Consider the following 21,418-nt stretch of genomic DNA (forward strand, 5'->3'; position numbering starts at 1 on the left):
AATATTTTAACTATATTTTTCAACAATTTTTTTCGTACAAAATAAAAATAAAATTTAAGCTGCACGAACACGTTTCGCATTCATGGGAAAAAATTAGCTTTTTTCAAAGTGTTGCCATCACATTGATTAAAGCTCCAATTAAAAAGAAATTAAATCTTTTTGGAAATGAAATCTGCAAAAATATAATTTTCGGCACACGTCTGCAGGAAATGAAACAAATATGAAATATTATTTTTTCTAAAAAATAAATTCAAGAAAAATTATTTTATAATCTTTTACACTCTCTATATTATTAATCCAATAAATCATTTTTATTTTAAGGCAAGTTTTGTTTAATATGAACAGGATATCCATTCAAATCAGGGCCACACAGCTAATTTATAAACCTTTAGTAAGATACATATCTGCTAAAATGGTCTAAATGGAAAATGATTGTGTTTTATGTAACTTGATTCAATAAATGCTCTAATAAATAACAAATTCTTGATTTTACATAAAGCTTCTGCTGTGGAAATCACGATTAGCAAAATGTTCTTGAAACACTAATATTTTAAATAAAAAGAGTTAATTTCCAATCAACTAAATCAATCACTTAAACTGACTGAATTATGAAAATTTGAATATCACTATTCAATAAAAAAAGGATAATTTTAGATTTTCCATCGATCGTTTCAAAGAAAATGCGCCAATCAGCGCACAGGTTTCTCAAGATTAATTGGCCTAAGATTATTAAAATGTTGAGTTTTTCTAAATTTTTAACATTCAAAACTTCATAAACAAGTCTTAGTTGATAGTGGAAAATAGAAACATTCATTCATTTTTTTAAAATTTGGTGTGTCCAGAATATTTCTCAGAATCTGATACCTTACTGCATTAAATTTAGACTTCATAATTTTTGAAATATATTTATAGGCCGGAACAAAATATTATTATTGATTTCATTTCAATCCTTTTGAAAGCAAAACTAAAAACTGAATTTTATGCTGAATCTGAGAAATTTTTGTTGAATTATTCTTTGAGATATTACATAAATTATGAAAAATATTTTGTAGTTCACATAAGACTTAAATACCGAGACATTCTGTTAGCAATACTCATATTCAATAATAATAATAATAAATAAATAACAATAAAGATGATAAATAAAATAAAACGCTTGGTTTTATTAAAAAATATCTTTATATTAATTGAAATTTCATCATTTCCACTTAAAATTAAAGTTGAAGTTTTACCGGAAATGACAACAAATTAGCAAAATATATATAGTAAATTGAACGAAACGATCTAAACAACAGTATAAGTTTGGTATGACTATCAAAATTTGAAGATTAAAAATGTTTTGTTTGGGAATCTATTAAGAGACCAGTTACTTAAAATATTTAATTGGAAAGGGTAGCGAGCGATAATACTGGCGAACCGGCTGGTCGCCAAAGGCGGCTAGTATTTAATAAATTTGGAATGCGCTATATTGACTGATGATTTTTTAATATTTGTTTTTCCCTAAAATTTATTATAAAAAAATATATTACATAAAAATTATTATAGAACACAAATAAATATTAAAATGAAAAAAAAAAATCTATTCCTTAAAATTTGAATTTTGCCGAAATATTTTAAACTATGTTATAAAAATTCGTATTCGTATAAAATTTCGTAAAATTCGTAAAAAATTCGTAGGCTTAAAAATTTCGATTTGCAACTTATAAAGACATTTGATGGTTTAATATTTCTTTTGAAAACTAAGTAAAGAACAATAAGAATATTCAAATGCTTTAGTTTTATTAGTTTCATCAATTAAGTAGCATTAAAATTAGTTGTGAATGTGTAAGCATCCCTCCCTTAAAAAAAGTAAAGAATTCCAGGACAATTTTATTAGATGCATGTATAATTTAAAATATAGAAAACTATCTACCTGAAAATGTTTTCAATAGTTTTGGTTCCAGACTTCAATTATAATCAGATATACTTTTTTCAACCGAAACGAAATTTGAACAATAGAAAGAATTGAAAAAAAAGGACAGTGATGATGTTTTGATTATCATTAATTAATAATTAAAATCATCTAAAGATAAATGACAAGTTCATGGTTTCGAATCTTCTAGTCATCATCTAAACAACGATCTTATACTGTGATAGTTCTTTTTAAATAATCGGAAAATTAACGACAACATAATAAATAACTTTTAACCAAAATGCGTGTCTACGACAAATGTATATTGGCACGCAACAATCCAAAATGTGTACAAAAATTAAACGCGTTTTTCTTTTTAAATGTAACCAGTAAAGAAAAAAAGTTTTAGTGGTAAAACAAGAGATTAAATTCATTACGCCGTCATTTCTCCTTTCAAAACACCACCATCAGTTTAGTAATTGGCCCTCTGCAGCGTTAGTACATTAATGAAAAAGGGAGCGACACTAAGTCACGTCCTACTTTTATAAAAAGAGTAATACTTCTATCGCGTTGTTGGAAATTAGGACGTTTGCGCAACGAATGTTATCTTTCAAACAGGTGTCTCAATTGCTATTTGATAAAAAAGAAAAAGAAAAAATGTTACCCCCCCCTTTTTTTTTCATGCTCTTTCATTTCTTTTTAGGGAAAAAAAAAAAAAAAAAAGGAAGAATACATATTTTTTCAATTTTTCTCGTACTTGCCGTTGTAGCGAGGTTATGTATGTATATAATTCATTTTATTATTTAGGATAGTTAAAGTGATCTCCAACGGCACCTTCGATTCAAGAAACCCAAATGTCACATATTCCACCTTTCAAAAATAATAAAATAAAAATTAAAAAAAAAAAAGGGAAAAAAATATGAACCATTTGCATTTTAATATTTTCGTTATTTTTTTACATATAATATTTCTTTTATAGATTTCTTTTAATAGATAATATTTCTTTTATGAAGCATTTAGCGGGATAATATACATTTTAATATCTTAATTTAATGTTTGTATTATAAATGTTTATAAAAATGATCAAAATGTAAAAACCCCCTCCCCCTTCGGGTTTTTTTTTTTTTTTTTTTTTTTTGCAATTATTATGCAGTTTTAGTTAAACGTGTGTTCTAGTTCATCATGTAACCTAGAGTTTAGAACACTAATGAGAAACAAGCTTATCCCATGTTGGTTGGATGAAAACACTATGAAAACGTCCTTAATTTACCAAGTAATTTCAATTTTTTAAAACTAAAATTCAATTTTGTCAGTAAATTTCATAAATTTTAGGGAAAAACAAATATTAAAAAATCATTAATCAATATAGTGCATTCCAAATTTATTAAATATTTGAGTTGTAATACTTCTTACCTTTCAATAACAATACTTTGATTTAACTCGATCATTATCGTCAGTTCTTCATTTGCTTTCTCCTTGGAAAAGCGAATTATATAATGATATTTTAATTCTAATTTCAATTTAATTAATTTCCAAGATTTTATCTTAATTTAGCCCATAGTAATTCCATTCTAAAATATTCTCTTATTTCGTGATCCAATTCCACTTTCGGTTTAATTAATTCCTTTATAAAACTAATGCGCCATCAGTACGTCTCAAATGAAAGTGATCCATTCGATGCCCTTGAATAGGTGTCAAAGGTCACCATGTGTATTGAATTGGCGCGTGGCCTGAAATCCTATGTTATATAAGACTAGTGATCATTTGTTTTTAGCATCTTTCTTACTTTTTCTTTTGTGCCGCGCTGCGTCTGCTTGTAAATAAATTGCTTTCCCGAGACGAATATTAAAGAGAATTAAAAATGCAACGTCTCGTCTATGTCTTCAAACCTGCACTCTGCTTCAACCAAAATAATGTTACATAAGAGGAAAATGATATATATTTTAGAAATTAAAAACTTCGCTGCAACAGGATCAGTTAAATGAACATATTCGCCCAATTTCTTTAATCTAATTTTGTACTAATAATCGTAGGTAACTAACTAGCAAGTCGATATTTTTGCAAATTATTAATTTTTCTAATATTTAATATTTTTAATGTTTGTATAGGTTTCTTTATAAAATCGTTAGAATTTTGTTTCTAAATCTATTTTATGGGAAGTTACATAGACTTTTTTATATTTGCGTTTACATGCGTTTTAAAGCTATTTTGCATTTTCAGATGCCGTGTTATTTTCTGGAAAAATAGTTACAAAATTCCATCACATAAAGTTTTTTTCACAAATTTTAGATCTGATTATGCGAAGCTCTTAAGTTTAAGAACAGTCAGATATAGTTATAGATTTTAAATATTATTTTGCTTTGCATGAGTTTTATCCGATAAAGAAGGAACCGTTATTATTTCCTGGATAGATACACAAAAAGTGACATATTGCAATCATCATCAAAAAAAAAAAAATCGAATTTTGATGAATCCCCACCTTTTAGACTTTTCTGAACTCGAAACACACAGACATGCGCGAGCATTCGTATTACGTCATAGAACATGATAACTCAAAAGCGTTTTGAGATAGACGGATAAAATATAGTATATGGATTTCAGATCAAATTTGTAAATTTTTATCAATTTTGAGCCAACGCCATTCAACGGAAATGCCTGTCTGATGCTGAAATATAAGTTAACTCGATGATTTCAAAATATAAAGAGCCATGTACATAGATTTAGTTTTTAAAATGTAGATCTGTATTAGATTGTAATCCAGATCTGTCAAAGGTTGGACCGTCTTTTGGTCTGTGCTTTCCTATTAATGAAAACACAGTACTCATAAACACAATGAATTAAATTAATGAAATTCGGTAGGCCACCTTATGATACCTGTGTTAAATTTTGGTTGAAATAGGTCTGAAAAAAAGCATGTAAAGTGCATATTCTCTCGATATATTTAATACAGTAGTGATTTATAATTCGTAACTTCTTTGCCAATGTCATACTAGACATTCGTAGCCTTATTTAAGGTTCACAATTTTATTCGAGGGGAGAGATATAAGACCTTTATTGCAGAGTATGCGAGGAAGAAATAGAGAAACCAAAAAACTAAGCCAAATAAAACATCCTTAGCAACCACAAGACAAAACAAAGAAAAATGTGTAAATTTGGAAAAGTGTGAATTACAAAGACGAGTGGATCCATTTTTCTTTGGTCATCACATGACAACGCTGACTGGTGATTTACATGTGTAGACAGTTGTTATTCTTAGATTTTTTTTTTTTTCTGGAAACATTTAAATTGACGAGTTTGTAATTTTCGATAAACTTCTCAATATTATTCAGATAATTATTGGCAATTTCAAAGATTGGGGAAAACTAACCGATATTGCCATGGAATTGAACATTGTCCGCTGCGTTATTTGACGATTCTGGAAAATATTTAAAGCAAGAATGCGTAACAACTGTCATGGTGGAGTTTGATGTCTTCGACATTCAGATATATTTACCGATCAGCCAATAAAAAAAAAAAAAAAAAAAAATCCCACCGTTGTTTAGAAAGTAGCAAATGAGTTGCTTCGTTGTCGTTCGAATAGGATTCTTCGAAAATCTATAGCCTGATGTTTCGAAGAAGGAGAACTATACTCCGCAGACCTGATGTATGTGTCCCATAATCCAGATTGTACCATACCATCTGTGGTGGTTCGTCCAATAAGGCTGTAGAGCTGCAGGAATCCTTGAAATTATTTTTTAAAGCTGCATTTTCGTTTTTATCTCATTTGTTTACATTTCCACTATGAGAGTTCGATTCTCGATTCTATTTCGTTTGAAAATTCTGTATTCAACGAAGATTGGGGGAGGGGGGAGACAGTGGAAAGGAAAATAGAAGAAATAAAATAAATCAACAAGCAAGAAAGACACAGGTCGTGGTTGGTCCCAATAACACATAAAAACCTATCTGCGTACACAACTGAATTATTGATTTGAAGTAAAAGAAACAACCATTTCACCTTTTGAATTTCGATCGATAATAGAAGTGCAATCAGAACAAATACAGTTTGAGGCGCAGATATATTTTTTCACATTCGTTTCATATTTTGTTCTTATATCATTCCCCTTCGTTATTTGTACTTTTTTTTTTTTTTCGTTCGCTTTCTCATCAGATGTTTGAGTTTTGTTTTCAATCGTTTTGGCCGCTATAGAAACTCACCCGGTTCATTGAATATTGATTTTCTTTAGTGAGAAGACGATCTATTTATTATTTATCAATTATTATTAATTATTTCAATGCACTGCAAATTATTTATTGCACATATTATTTGACATCTATTCTTAAATGAGCATTATTGGACTAATTGCACTTTAGACGGAAGTATGTGGGTGAGAAAAGGCGAAGACTTTGATATTTTTTTATCTGCTGAATCATCATCTAAACATTCACATAATTTTTTATTGATGAAATTACAATTCTTTTTTTATCATATACTGATTATGTAATGTATTTAAAATACAACGAACTTCATATTTGACTCTGAAATTGAAAAAAAAAATAACTTTTCAAAAAACCCCACACTTTTTAGTTAAAGGCTTTTTACCAGTATGCTAATTTTAACGCCTCTTATTGCCCGTTTGTAATGGTATCGCAATTAAACCAAAGGGTTAGGATTTTATATAGTTTTGGAATGAAACTAAGTTCAATTTGTCATTAATTTATAGATAATTGTTTATCTGGAAGAAATTGGACCAAGAGAAAAATAAGAATAAATTTTAGAAAAATTGAATTTCTGAATGCTCTAGTATTTTTAATAATGAAACAGAAACTAAAAATTAAAAGCAGAACGTAAGTAAAATAACAATAAAAACTTATGTATGTTTTGTTTTCATAATAAAAAAATATTTTTAAAAGACTGTTTCTATTAAACCTTCTTAATTGTTTTAATTTTATATGCCTTTTTTTGTTTTTAATTTATAAGAATTGCCGGCGTCCTGACCTAGGGCTATCGCGTCTTTCCCGTGATCTGGGTATCCTGGTTTGGGCATGGTTGTTCTTCCCCTGTGTTCTATCTGTGAGATGTGTGAAAGAGCTCCTCCTGTAAAAGGGGTTGTGCAAGCGAGTGTGTGAGTGTCGTCTTCATATGAGCTAGAAGTCATACTTCTGCCCTCGGGTGCTCAGGGTTCTTTACCCTCAGAAGCTGTTGCACCCCCTTTCCGTGGTAACGCGGACACATCATCATCATCTATTTATAAGAATTTGTTTTTTTTTGTCGAATATTTATAATTAAACTAATTAATGTGCAGGTCTATATATATACAAACTGCATATTAATTAGTTTGATAAATATCAAACTTTAGTTTAATAATTTTAAACTTATATTTAATATTATTTTAGTTTAATAATATTAAACTTATAAAAGTGTGCATAATATCATATATATATATATATATATATATATATATATATATATATATATATATATATATATATATATATATATTTATATGATTTTTTCGCATCTTCATGGTGTATTGCAATTTGGAGAATTAAATGGCTTAAAAATAATTCATTTATTAACTGCTGTGTTTTGAGCCTATATACTTGAAAGCAAAAAAAAAAAAAAAAAGTGAAAATCAAGAAATTCCAGCTTCACGTGAACTGCGTGACATACCCAAATCACGTGAATGAACCACGTGTCCGGGCTTCGAAGTAAAAGAACTATTGATTAATAACAGCTCATTTTCTCTGGGTCGCTTCTCTTGCTGGATCTCCCCCCCCCCTCCCATTTCCATTCCCAAATTCTCTTCCCGCGTCACAGTGTTGCGAAATTCTGAGGCAGTGGACTGACTCTACAGAGTTGAATTGTCCGTAGAGATGTTTTGCAAGAGCCAGTTTTGCCTTTATTACTCACCTTTAACATCTCGTGTTTCAATTTAGTTGTTCTTTTGAGCGATTTCAGATGCTATAAACATGTATTATGAGTGGTAGGTTTCCTTTTTTTATATATATATTTCTTTTTTATCGTTGTCATTAGTTGCAATGGTAAACTAATTATTTGTTCTGTTTTATTGCATTTTCAAAGCTTACTCTTGTTCTTTCCCAACAGAATTTAAAATCTTATATCCAAATAAAACATGAAGTAAAATTTTTAGAAATAGAATTTTTTAATTATTTAATTATTAAAATTTTATGTGAATATTTTATTCTTAATTTTTTTAAAAGCAAAATATAAATATTTCATAGCTGTTTTGAAAATTAATATTATATATATATGTATATATATACCTACTCTTTTATTTTAACTGAACTTGTTTCATGTACGAAAAAATGAAATTATCAGTTTTTCATTCATCGTTCATGAGCTCGAGTTTTGAAATCCTGTAATCTTTTGTGTTATTATATTATTTTATTTGCGGGAATAAATGAACAGGCAGTCGATTTAGTTAATTAAATTTTGATTCCGGAAGAGTGGCGCCATCTGGAAAAAATAGACATCAAGTCTCCATGATTTTAATAATTATCTATCTGTATACAAAACGCTGACGTTTGTCACACAGAAATCGCGCTTATTAGTAATCATTGAATAGCAAAAGTTAAATATAAACAAATTGCTGTACGAAAAGTTTCAGTCTATTTCATCATTGAATCTTCTTATAGTGTCATTTAATTCAGCTAGACTCAAGATTCATTAATTTCCAGTGGCCAAAGTTGAATTATTTTGAAGCGATTTCTCGCCAAATGTTATTCTGTCAATTTTTTAATACAACCCTAAAAATTCTTTGTTACTATTTCTTCTATCCATCCAAGATGGTAATTTGGCGCGTTTTGAGGCAGTTAGCAATATTTTATCATGCTTGGCGCGACACCGAACTCTATAAATTTGCACTTGAGTCAACATTTCGCTAATTAATGGAGCTTCAAAGTATTATTAGAAATCTTTTATCGCTAAAAACTTCATTGGATCAGAGGAAAGAAGAAGTAAAAGGAATCAAGAAGTAAATTCGAACTTGAAAATATTCTTAAACATCGCCAGATGGGTAATCGCAATATACCTATGGAAACTGATGACCATATCTTTCCATAGGTGGTTAAATATCATATCACACAAAAATGGCTTTTGCATGATCTTAAAACACAAAAGATAGTTTTTTAAGTATCAATTACATTTCTGTACGATTATTATTTTTACTTTTTAATAATTTTTTTAAAATTTAATACGTTACCCGAGATAAACTATTTAATGTTTTGATATAATTCAAGCTCTTCCATTATAATATTCTGTCATGTGCCTATTATTTAACTTTTGCCTATGTTAAAATGAGGAATTAATTTTGAGTAAGGGTGAGGCATTAATAGCGGAATAGAATTTTCACTTCGGCTTTTATATCATATGCTTTTATTTCATTCACACTTTTTAATTGGTACTAGTAGTATTTTGTAGAAGATTGATTAATTTAAATTCATTTTAAATAACAAAATGAAATTTTATGAAAATCTTCCATATTTATCGTTTAATAATAGCACGTGACAACGCCAGATCTTTATCACTAAAATCATAAAACTACTTTGGTGGCCTGATTAAAAAGTCAATAAGCAGGGCACCAAAGAAGGCTAATCTATAATAAAGCTCAATGTGTTTGTGTGCGTGCGTGTGTGTGTGTGTGTTTTGGCGGTCTTCAAGCCAGACCGTTTGACCTTCAACTACCAAATTTGGTACATGTATACCTTGGAGGTCGGGAATGTACACCTAGGGTCCCTTTTTTTATTTTTAACTATTAATTAAAAACTAACTTTCTCGCCAAAAAAAATCTTCATTTTCCCCACCGCCAAATGAGTAAGGCTTCAGTTTTTTTTCCCCACGCTAATGAGGTTAGGCTTAACATTTTTCGGCCGATTATTTCAAACGATTCTGTTTATTTTCTTAATGTTTGATGCGTTTGAAATTAAACATTGTTAATTAATCGATCTTTCAGATTCATTCTTAAGTACTTTTGAATTAAAATAAAACAGATTAAAGGAAATTAAAAAATTCTAATCTGCAAAACGTTACCCCAACTGGCATAGAAAAATTAACGCATGCGCATTTTGTTCAGATTGTTGATAACTATTTTCAACGGATACGGACTTGATTTAAATTATTTTTAGGTTCGTTGTGTGCTTTTGTAATTAAATTGTATTTATGTTAGTTATATATATGTATATTTTGTATATGCTTATAGTTTTAAGTACATTGTTTTTTAAGTAGTTTTTTTAACCTGTTTTCGATCGATTATTTTAAAAAATTTTGTTTATTTTCTTAGTGTTTGATGCATTTAAAATTAAACATTGTTAATTAATCGATCTGCTCATGATGAATCTGAGAAAATTTTGTTGACAAATTCTTGAGATATTACATAAATTAAGAAAGATATTCTTTATTGCCCATAAAGTTTAAACGCTCAGTGACTCTGTTTTCAGTAATCATATTATAAAAAAATGCTTTGTTTCAGTAAAAAATATTATTATATTAGTTGCAGATTAATCCTTTCCACTTTAATTTAAAGCATAAATTCTATGAGAACTAACAGAAAATTAGAGAGATACATATTACGTTATGACTGAAGGCCTTTATAATATTATGAATAAATTTGACTATTCAAAATTTGAAGTTTTAAAATATTTTGATGAAAAAGCTATTAAAGTAGGAATTGCATAAAATATTTAATTATTAAAATCTTAACGAACATTAAGATTGGCGAACTGGCTGGTCGCCAAAGGCGGCTAGTAAAATATAAAACTGAGGAATAAAAAAAATAATTCTGTGTCTGTCTTTTTAGTGCTCTAACAAAATTATTTTCTTAAAAACTATTCTTTTTTACAGCTTATTTATTTTCATGTGCAAAATTTGCTTGTAATTGTAATTGATATTTATTAGACAGTTTTATAGAAGAACGTCGCTGTAATGCCTTTTAACAGAAAACAAATTTACAGATAATCGATTATAGAAGAAAAAATATATGTAATTTTTGAAATTTAAGAGTAAAAATTTTATTGCAATACTTATATAATGGTTTCATTGCATGTGTCGTCATAGTGATCTCGCATGCGACACTAAGCACGTCATCTATATAAGCTGCTAAATGCTACACTTTACTATATGCGCTTGTGATCTAACTTTTTATTCTGTGTTAGGACGATCAGTGGAGGATTTCAGCTGGGCAAATAGTAAGAGTCGTTAGGCTGAGAAGGGGTTGCAAGGTGAATTTAAAAAGATTATTTTCCTAATTGTGAAATAAATAAGAAAGTAAAAAATACAGATTCTGTTAATTATAAAATATTAGATAATAATAGCATTTTATCAAGTATAATTGAGCAAGTCCCATTACTTTCACTTAGTTAATAGAATATTTATAATCATTGAACTTCTGCTTCTGTAATTGTATATAGAAATATAGAAGCTGAGTAGTCTGGTGTGATAATAGATAAATAAATATTAATGCATTTTCACAAAGTCAAGAAAATGAAGAGACTGAATTAAAATAAATCATTAAAAATGTGTGAAACTAAGTCAACCAATTTATTAAAAGAAGAATTGTATAATATATACTGCTTAGGGTCGAAAATATTTCAATCCTTGACAGATGATGACTCTATTTATTTAAATTTTAAATAGAAAGAATGCGATATTGTTTAGCTTTTTATTTCTTTTAATGCAATCGTTAAAGACGATAGTCACATGAAAATATTTTTTTAAATTTCCATTGAATAATCCTGAAGTGTCAAAAGAACAGATTGTCAAAAAATTAAGGGAGTAATTTTGTGTTCTAAAATTTTTATGCTACTGTATTCGTTTAGCCATAAATGATTTTATTCATCATATTGGTATTCCTATTTGCATTCTAATTTATTTTAAAAATGAAAAATAATCTATGTATATATTACGCTAAGGTACGTGATGATTAAAATTTTTAATAATTATTAATTATTTTTCTTTTGCCAATGGCAACGATTGGTTAAATTTTCAATACAAAATCGGTAATCTTCCTCTATTTGGCATAATTTTTTTGGCATTACCTGCTTTTACATTCTTTCTTCTGGTGTAAACATTTTTTTCTCACAAAAAATGAGTTTATGATGCAGAATACGCAATATTTCTGAGAACGAAAAAAAAACAAAAAAAAAAAAAAAAACGCTGAATAAGAATGCGTTATCTGTTGTTTTTTTTTGGGGGGGGGATATTTTTTTATACATGTTTAATAAACCGCATTCACAAGATTAAAGGTGAGAGAAAAATAAAAATAATAAAACCGTAATCTTCAAGGAATTCTTTTATTTTTATAAACTTACTATTTTCATTCTATGTATTTTCATCCTTTTATTTTGAATTTATGTTGATTTATAGTTTTATTTAAATGATGGATTTAAATTTGAGTGCTCTTAATTTTGTGTTCCATTATTTCAGTTTCTTCGCCTTTTATATTTATCTTTATTATTTTCATTTGGTTTTTGCTTTTATATATTGCATAATCTCCATGGACGGATTTAAAAAATAAATAAAAGTTTAGCAGATCAAGTAATGTAAAATTAGATGAAAAATATTCTCTCGACATCCCAAATCCACAATCGCGTTGGAGTTGCGAACCTTAATATGCTCTTTCATCTTTAATATTAACTTTATAACGATATTTTCAGAAAACTTTTTTTTCAGTCTTGTATAGGAACAGATCATTAAGATTAACTCTGTAGAAGTTTTTAGTAGTGATTGAATGTAACTCTTCCTTTAAAAACATTTAATTTTTATAAAATCAAAATTTTGAACTTTTTTAACATGATAATGTATATAGGCTAGCTTACTATCTGGCACATGTGACATGCAGTATGAGAAAAGTCACTTTAAGTGCTCTAGAGGACCTCTTTGTAGACCTTTAGACTGAGCTACCAAATTTGATAGATAGCTATTCTTTGGTAACAGGTGCTCAAAAAATAGGTTTTCTTTTGTAATTTTAATTTAGAATTTTAGTAAAAAATAATCAAAATTTTAATTGTTTATTTCGGTATGGTATACTACTTCATAAAAGCATAATTACGCCTCATATGAATAATGATGTTTTTCAGCGATACCAGTTTCATTTGCGTTTTTTTAAAAAAAAAGTCATTTTTTATATATTTTAAAAATATTTTAAAGAATGTTTTGTGCAATACTCTTTTTTTTTTAGTTATTGGATTTGCACTCCTTCTCAATGAAGTTATATTAAACGCAATTTTTTTGTGAGTGTGTTATCGCTGCTGTATAAGTTCAAATTTAAAAAATAAAATAAAGTTAGACAAATAAAGCGCTATCACGTTATGATATTTCGGAATAACAATTCAACAAATCTTCTTTCAAAAAAATGTCTAGGCTATCCTATTGATAATATTAGATGTGCAATACCTTATCACTTTAAAAAATATCTTATCTCATTACTTAAAAAAAAAATTCGGTTTATTTATGTGTCACGAGCATTCTACAATCACATGTAAATTGTTGACCTTTTGTCTAGTTAACACTAGAATACAGGTTTAAAATGTGCTTTATAAATAAATTTTTTACTATATGTATTTTTCATTTTTATTATTTTAATTCTTGTGCACAAAATATAAAAAGAGAAAGTATTGTAATTTCTCAAAAACTTTAGACGACAGCATTTTGAACGCATCTCCGCGTTTCCCACCCTTCCGAGTTGAGGAGGGGGAGGGAGATGGAATTATCTCTAGCTATTTGCGAAAGTAATAACTTAAAAAAAAAAAAAGAAAGAAAACAAAAACAAAAAACACGCTTTTAGCTTGACAGCTGAAATTTGGTATGTAACCTTTACACTACATGCATAGATTTCTTTCAAATTTTGAACGAAATCTATTCTCAGATATACTGGCTATCCGAGTACAAATGAATGCTATGGCTAAAAAATGTAAATAGGTAGATAGATAAAATTTGGCGCATAATTTTAGCTCTTAAAGAGTCAATTCCTATCAGATTTTAAACCAAATCTCTGAAGAGGGTGTACGTTTGTGTGTTCGCAAATATGTAAAATATGATAACCAAAACCCTTACTATTTAGCTAAGTGAAATTTGTTGCACAGTTTTAGCTCTAAAAAGTGTCGATTTTTATCAAATTTTGAACCATATTTGTCAAAGAATATACCGTCTCTCAGTTAGTACATTCGCTTTCATGCAAACGGAACAACTCAAAAATGAAACGACTTTGATTATCTTTATTAAATAGTAAGTGAGAAGATTTGAGAGCTTATTTCCTTCAAATTTTGTGTTATTTTATTGACATGCATAAATTATTATGTTATAATCTTTATGTTATGCAGCTACCAAGCATAATTAAGGAAAGAAGGTTATAGGCCTCAGTGCCCATGTTCTCCTTACAAATTTTTTATCGGCTAGCAAGTAGTCTACCCTTTGACGAATTCAATCTAAAATTAAGTATGGATCATTAATTTTGGTTTTGAATAAATTGTTTCTAAAATTTAGCATTTTTAATGCATTTTTTTAAATTATCATATTTATGTATCATAAGTTGGTTGATAGTGGATATTCTTGAAGGATAAATACCAAAATTTGATTCAAATATTCACTTCTGGCGACAAAACCGGAAGCCAAATTTCATCTATCTAACTTTGTGTTTTGAAATTATTTTGTTTAAATGTACATCCAGATACACTTTCCATTAATGAATTTCGTTTAAAAATACCACTACGAAGGATTTCATCAGGATAATGCGTGTTTTTGATCAACGAAATTCATCAAATTAGACTGAAATGGCTTATCTTAATCTCCACATTATCCTTATATGGCTTCACATTTTTTTTTACAAAATTCCCTTGAATTATTTTTTAACCATAATCCCAGGACATTCGATGTGAATTGGATAATGGAACTTCCTAAAAGATGACAAATGAATATCAAATAAAATCGTGTATTATTATTGAATATGCTTCTTTGTTAGTACGAAAATTGATGAGGACTTTCCAAAAAACCCAATAGATTACGAATGAAATGCCTGAGTTTATAACTGTCACATGGATACACTTGGAACATTTATATTTAACCACTTAACAGACCAATTTAAGGTAACTTTATGATTCGGTTGAAGGTAGTATGGGGTTCAAGGATATTCAAGGAATAATTCATACTTCTGAACTATATAAATCAGTTTCTGAATTGAAGTATTAGTTTTGCTTTCGATGCTTTGTTGTCTATTTGTTATCTTGCTATTCTTCAGTTAAAAATATTTATCAATAAATGAAAAACAATACGGCCTTTATCTAATCGAAATTTATTATCTAATCGAATGCTTTCAGGTCTGAGCTATTTCAGCTTTAAGGCTCCCTTTAAAGCGTAAATTTTAAGTAGTTTTCACGTTGTTTTTTTTTAAATATTTGTAATTATATATATATATATATATATATATATATATATATATATATATATATATATATATATATATATATATATATATAACTTTTTTTCTGTAGAAATGTCACATTGTTTTTAATTCATAATGTCAAAATTGTTTGAATGTACTATTTAACGAAAAACATTTGAAAAAAGCATGTTTAAAGTTAGGAAAACTCCCGCAAAACATTGATTTTTAACAAAAAATTTTTTAATACACTTCAATTAAAAAAAAAAACCCGAACTTCGAAGATACCAATTCATTTGCATTTGATGAAATTTAAAAAAAAATCATTTAGCAAACCGAGGGTGGGACATCTTAAAATGCAACAAATAATATTACCTAACATTAAGAAAAGAAAAAAAGAAACTAGTTTTGCGCGTTGTTTCTAGATCGTTTCATAAATATATATCTGTTTTGTGCAGCCATATGCATTTTTTTTTTCTTAACTAAAAGGTTTATACATATTACTGGAAGTACCGCGAACGTATATACCGTATATACTATTAAATTGTATAACTCAGAAAGTTAAAAATTCTTAAAATATTTCATGTATTTTGTACATAGCTAAAACTTTGAATAAATAGTACTAAAATACAACTATAACACTGGTGAACAGTGCCCACTAGCTCATCTATTTGGCGTTTTCAATCATATATATTTGTGATTTTGGCTTAATTACACTTTTCTTACCCTCCCAACTTTGCAGTTTGTAAGTTACATTTTGGATCATCCTGTACTTTCTACATTATGCAGCACGCAAGTTTCATTCTACATGTATTCAACTATAGTGGTATTATCCTGCATCGTCACTTTACAAATAATACTTTCTGTCTCAATTTTACAAACTTTGCAAAAAGATGGGGGGACTTTTTGTGTTGCGTTTGCTAATTTTTCTATGCTGAGAGATTTGTGGTCTTATACAAATAAAGACAACATCATTCATCAGTTCTGATTCGTTGTTTCAATTTATTAGTAAAAATTGAATCTTGTTCCATGCATATGTATATATATGTTACTTGCTGATATGCGCAGCAGTGCTCAGAATGAAAGCATTGTCATATCATTTATTAGTAAAAAAGTAAATGAATGAATTGTGACAAAACTTTCCTGGAATTTTATAATATTTTTTTCTCAAAACTCATTTCAGTGTTTGGGATTTCTAAAGCTTACAAGCTATTAATGCTTCATTTGATTTATGTATATTTTTCAGTTTCCTTACGAAAATAAGAGAAAAAAATTATAGACAAACTTTTGGAGAATTAATAATTCTTACTAAATATTTCATTTCATTGATTATTCTGTTTTTCTATTTCAGGATGAAGACAGAAACTGCTTTTGAGGTAGAACTGGAGCGAAATCTCACCGAACGGAAATTTGATACTGTCCTTGAAACCTTGAAAAATCCTGAAAATGATACTTACATCGAAACCAACGTGTGGAACATCATAAACACGGTTTGTTTAACCCTGAAGACGAAAGATTTAGTAGAGAATGAAGACGACGTCGATATTTGCCGTAAAATACTTCTGGATCTTGTCGATAGAGGTTCAGCTAAAGAAGTCATTGTTGCTTTGATGGAAGATGCCGATTCCTTTAAAAATCACTTCCATTTCTCACTTTTGCTGGAACCTCTGAAACGCACCTTGTTAAAGGTTCCTGGTAAGAGAGGTAAATCTTTAGAGTGGGTGCTGTCCACACTGAATGCCCACATTCAAACATTATCTTTGCCAGAAGATAATGATCTCCAAGGAGATGAAAGAATGCTGCTTGATGCAGATCCAGCAGTGATGGACGCAAATTATGTCTTGGCAAGCTATTTGAAATTTATTAATACATTTGTAGAAGAGGTATCTTTCGAAACCTTAAGTAAGAAAGAGGATTATTATGTAGATAGAGTTGAGCATCAGAGGGAGATTTTGCAGAAATTTATTCTGATTCTCTTCGATAGACCGTTTTTGTATCAGGACTTGCATGTCGAGTTGGATAGTAATCGACCTAAAAGTACCATCCGTACACTATGCGAGAGCTATGTGCACTGCTTATTCAAGACGTGCTCTAATGTTTTTAATTTGTTCAAATATGAAACCAGCCCCTCAAAGTCATCTCTTAAAAATGCTTTCAATAATGCTTTTACTAAGAAGGATGATGAGACGAGAGAAGATATTGACGATTCAGAAAATGTCCCATCGCTAGCAATGGCTAATCTTTCTTATTTAATCTTTGTTGAAAACATTGCACTAGATTTCCAACCTTTTGTATACAATCACCGATATTTGTTTATGAAGAATTTAAGATACATCACTTTACTTTTGGAAAAGAACCAAAATCTTGTTCTTTTCAAAGGGCTTCACCTAGCTCAGACATTATTAAGCAGACTGGAGGAATATGAGATTGTTTATAATTATATAGAACTTGGAGTTTTTACTGAATTTCCGAGACTTTTGATGAATGTTGCTATATTCTCCCCTATTGATACTCATCGAAAAATGGCTGTCCAAGTGTTTTTGTCCTATATCGGCAAATGCGACTGGAAGGGTAGATATCACTTAATCAACCAAGTGTTGTGCACAACGAACCATTCAGGTGCTGAAGGGCTTGTTATCAATTTGTACAAAACTTACCTGAATGAACTTTTGAATGGCAGCGTAACAGATAACTACTTACTTGGTAAAAACTTGAAGTTGTTCTTGAAGAAAGTGTATGTACTTAAAGAAGGTGTGGAAACGGACATTTTGGAACACAGTGACAGAATAATGACATCTCTGAATTTCCTCCGTTATCTCCTTATAAGAGATTCTAAAGATAAAAATATAACAGGTGTCTGGGATCTGTTGCCCGATATATCGAAGAAATTTCTTGAACCTCTCTCAACAGGGCTTGACTTATCAAGGGCGCATTACAAACAGGTGGCCAAAGACAATCAGGAGAACGCTCGCAATAAAGCAAAAGGGTGCATCAACTCTACAGTCACGGTCAACAACGAAGTGTTGCCAAATGTCCCTCCCGAGTTCCAAAAGGATTTGTTTGAAAAGGCTCTTTTGACTTTTGATATGATTGAAAGTATTTTGTTTCGTGTTCGTGAACTTTCCTAACTTGTCGAATTCATTCTGTATGTATCAAATAATCGTATTTTTGAAAGTATTGCAAACAAATAGCAAAAGATTCTGAAAAGTGTACTTGGCATAAAACAAAAAGAAAAATACAAAAACGCCATAATGGAACTGTCACAGTTTGCAGCTGAATTTAACGTCCCGTGTCATTTCCAGGAAAATATGTTGGACGAATCTCCTTTACTCTGTCACTTTTGATCCATTTTCTAGCTCATCCGTTTAGGTTGGTCATTTAAGATCAAGCTATGCAAATCTGTTTACTGTCTGTCACTGCAGTTTCCTCGGTGCACATCTTGCTGCAGAATACCTCACCCCCCTCCCCTTTCACATACACATAAGTATCTAAGATGAGTTGGTTTGATGGGACGCCTAGCCCAGGTAGGGGCTTATTCCCGGTAGTGAAGAACTGCAGAGTGCTTAGCCTTCAGTGTCTTGCCGTAGCCATCTCCGACAAGAGCTAGGGTGGAATTGGCTTCTTCAAGACTAGGATCTCCCATCTTGTCCATAAGGTAAGTAGAGGGTGAGGTGGAGAACGTCAGGACTCATAACTAAATAAACACCAGTATCTACTCTCCGCCAGATTTTTATATTCACGGGCATGCTTATCCTACTCCAAATGGAGGGAAGTCGGAAAAGGTTGAATATTCAGTGGATCGTGCCAATTGTGTTTGGTTTGTACAACCATGCTCCGTTAAGGCATGAAATGGCCGTATATGATAGGTGTTATCTTTTGATATGATTGAAGGAATCTTGTCCAATTTTCGACGTTGATATCATTTTCGTTTGCAGCTCAAAAAGTGACAAAAGAATTTTATGGACAGCGGAGTTAAAATGAGATCATGTCTAATGCTCCAGCACTGTTGCTCAAAGATATATTTGGAAAAGTTCATTTAATTTCCCGTATGATTGAAGTCACATATCGTCAATTCTTCTAATGTGTTTTTATTCAATCTCATAATATTGAATAATTGTGTTTTGAAATTACTTGCAGCGCCAACTCTTTAGTTACAGTTAAAAAGGAAATATGATCTAACTGCTTGTGCCAGTTCTGAAAAGATGCGAGTGTTAGACAAAGTTCCTTTAACTTTTGATATGGTTAAGCGTCTCTTCCGTGTTCGTCAATTTTTGTAATTCATTATCTGTATGTAAATTGATTGTATTTTGAAAATAAAATTTTTCGATGCATTGCTTTTTCCATGTATTGTTTTAATGTAATACTTCGTTGACTTTTGAATAATAATCTTGGAGGCTGCTGTGAGTTTATTTTATCCCATAGAGAGAAAAAAAATATATATGCTTTTTTCTGTTTTTGTATTTTATACAAAAAATAAACAATCCGATCTTACAATTAAAATGATTGGCGTGGAAATTCATTAAAATCAAAGAATGAAAATTCCAAATAATATATGAATACGCAAATAAAATTTCCTATGAAAGTAACAAAAAAATATGTTAATGAATGAAGAGAAAATGGTTGCATTTTCATGATATTTCTGGCAAATTAAATCTTAAGATATGAGTGGCCCAAATTGTAGGTAGATTTCTATAGGAAGACTCCCTAATGCAATGATTCTCATGATTCGACTTCAAAAAAAATTTCAGTTCTTCACATATGGTTCCTAGAACCCCAAGCCACTCTCCGTTCAAAGGTTTATATCTGATGTAAAAATCTCGGAGGAGTTCGTAAATGGGTCATCTAGCTCAAAGGAGGCTGAAATTTTTATTTCCCAATAACTTTCTTAATATTGAAGATAGAAAAACAAACCCAATTAGACAAACTAGTGCCTCATTTAGACAAACAACTTATGTATTTGAAGTGTTTCGATAATAGCAATATGCTAAAAGTTAGGAGCTAAAACGTGATTTTCAAGCCCTAATTGTTACTGTGTTTCCCTGAGGTTTTGTCTAATATATATATATATAATAATAAACAGAAGTCAGATGGTCAAAATAAGTTCGAACTTTTTAATGACAAATGCATTTGAAAAAACCCTTGATGCATATATTAAAAAAAAAAAATCTGTAAAATGAAAGATCAGTATATAACAAAAAAAAGTATTATAAAAATTCTAAATTTTACGCCGAATTTAGAATTTGGAGAAAATAAAACAAGATACATAGATATTTTACTAGTTTCATTTAACATAGTAAATAATTTTGAGTCCTTATTCAGTCTACTTCACAAATTGACTCAGATTTTAGAATGATAAGCAAATGTAAAATTTGAGTCAATTAAAGGGATTTTGTTTTGCTTTTTATTTTAAATTATTGTATTCTTTGATAGACAGTTAGTATAAGGGTTAATCTTGAACCGCGATAAGATGAAAAGACTTCAATATTCCGTTCTCCCATTTCGACCGCATAGCAATGTTATGCTAATTGATACGAGCCAGCAGGAAGTCCGCATTCACAACAAATCTTTAATAGAATCGGGTTCCGCATCGATCCTAGTTCCGATTATCGATCCTAGAACTAGAGGTTCTGCACATTGTTGCCCGATGTATAATATATAGTATAAATAACAGGAAAAAAGCATTAAGAAAATTATTTCGCTTACCTTATTTCACCGAAAATGAAACACAGTTTTATCTTAATTTTAGCTCCAAATGACGCATTAGAGCTTATTTTCAGAGAATGTCTTAATTTTATTAATCAGTCGTGTAACATAATTACTGTTCATACCACTGAAAAACGCCAACAGTTCATTGTTGTGATGTATCTAACTGTGGCCAATCTCAATCATGTGAACAACCAAACACTGCTGCTTTGTCGATAATCTGTTCAGAGGCTGTGTCTTCCAATAAAGATCATTGATTGGTCCTCACTAGCTTTCTCCCTCACTTTGAGGCAGAGATTATCGTGTTTTCTCTGGTCTCATAATTTTCGAATCGTTTGAAGATCCTATTTCTCTTTAGAGAAAATTATATAAGTCCAGTGTTAAAGTTTTCCCACAATTCTTTTCTTGTTCACAATGTAATGGCTTTTTCTTTTCGACTCTATTCATCTGGGAA

The 21,418-nt window shown here is 29.7% G+C and overlaps 1 protein-coding gene across 1 annotated transcript in view; it reads left to right on the top strand.

Moving 5' to 3' along the window:
* LOC129983617 (glomulin-like) overlaps positions 1-19,592 on the top strand; it is a 28,638-nt gene extending 9,046 nt beyond the window's left edge. Inside the window, exon 2 of the mRNA XM_056093150.1 lies at positions 16,613-19,592. Within this exon, the coding sequence (XP_055949125.1) occupies positions 16,614-18,389 (1,776 nt within the window). The 5' untranslated portion in view covers position 16,613 and the 3' untranslated portion in view covers positions 18,390-19,592. The remainder of the gene's footprint in view (positions 1-16,612) is intronic.
* Positions 19,593-21,418: the final 1,826 nt, after the last annotated feature.

This window comes from Argiope bruennichi, chromosome 9, assembly GCF_947563725.1.
Source record: "Argiope bruennichi chromosome 9, qqArgBrue1.1, whole genome shotgun sequence".
Lineage (NCBI taxonomy): Eukaryota > Metazoa > Arthropoda > Arachnida > Araneae > Araneidae > Argiope > Argiope bruennichi.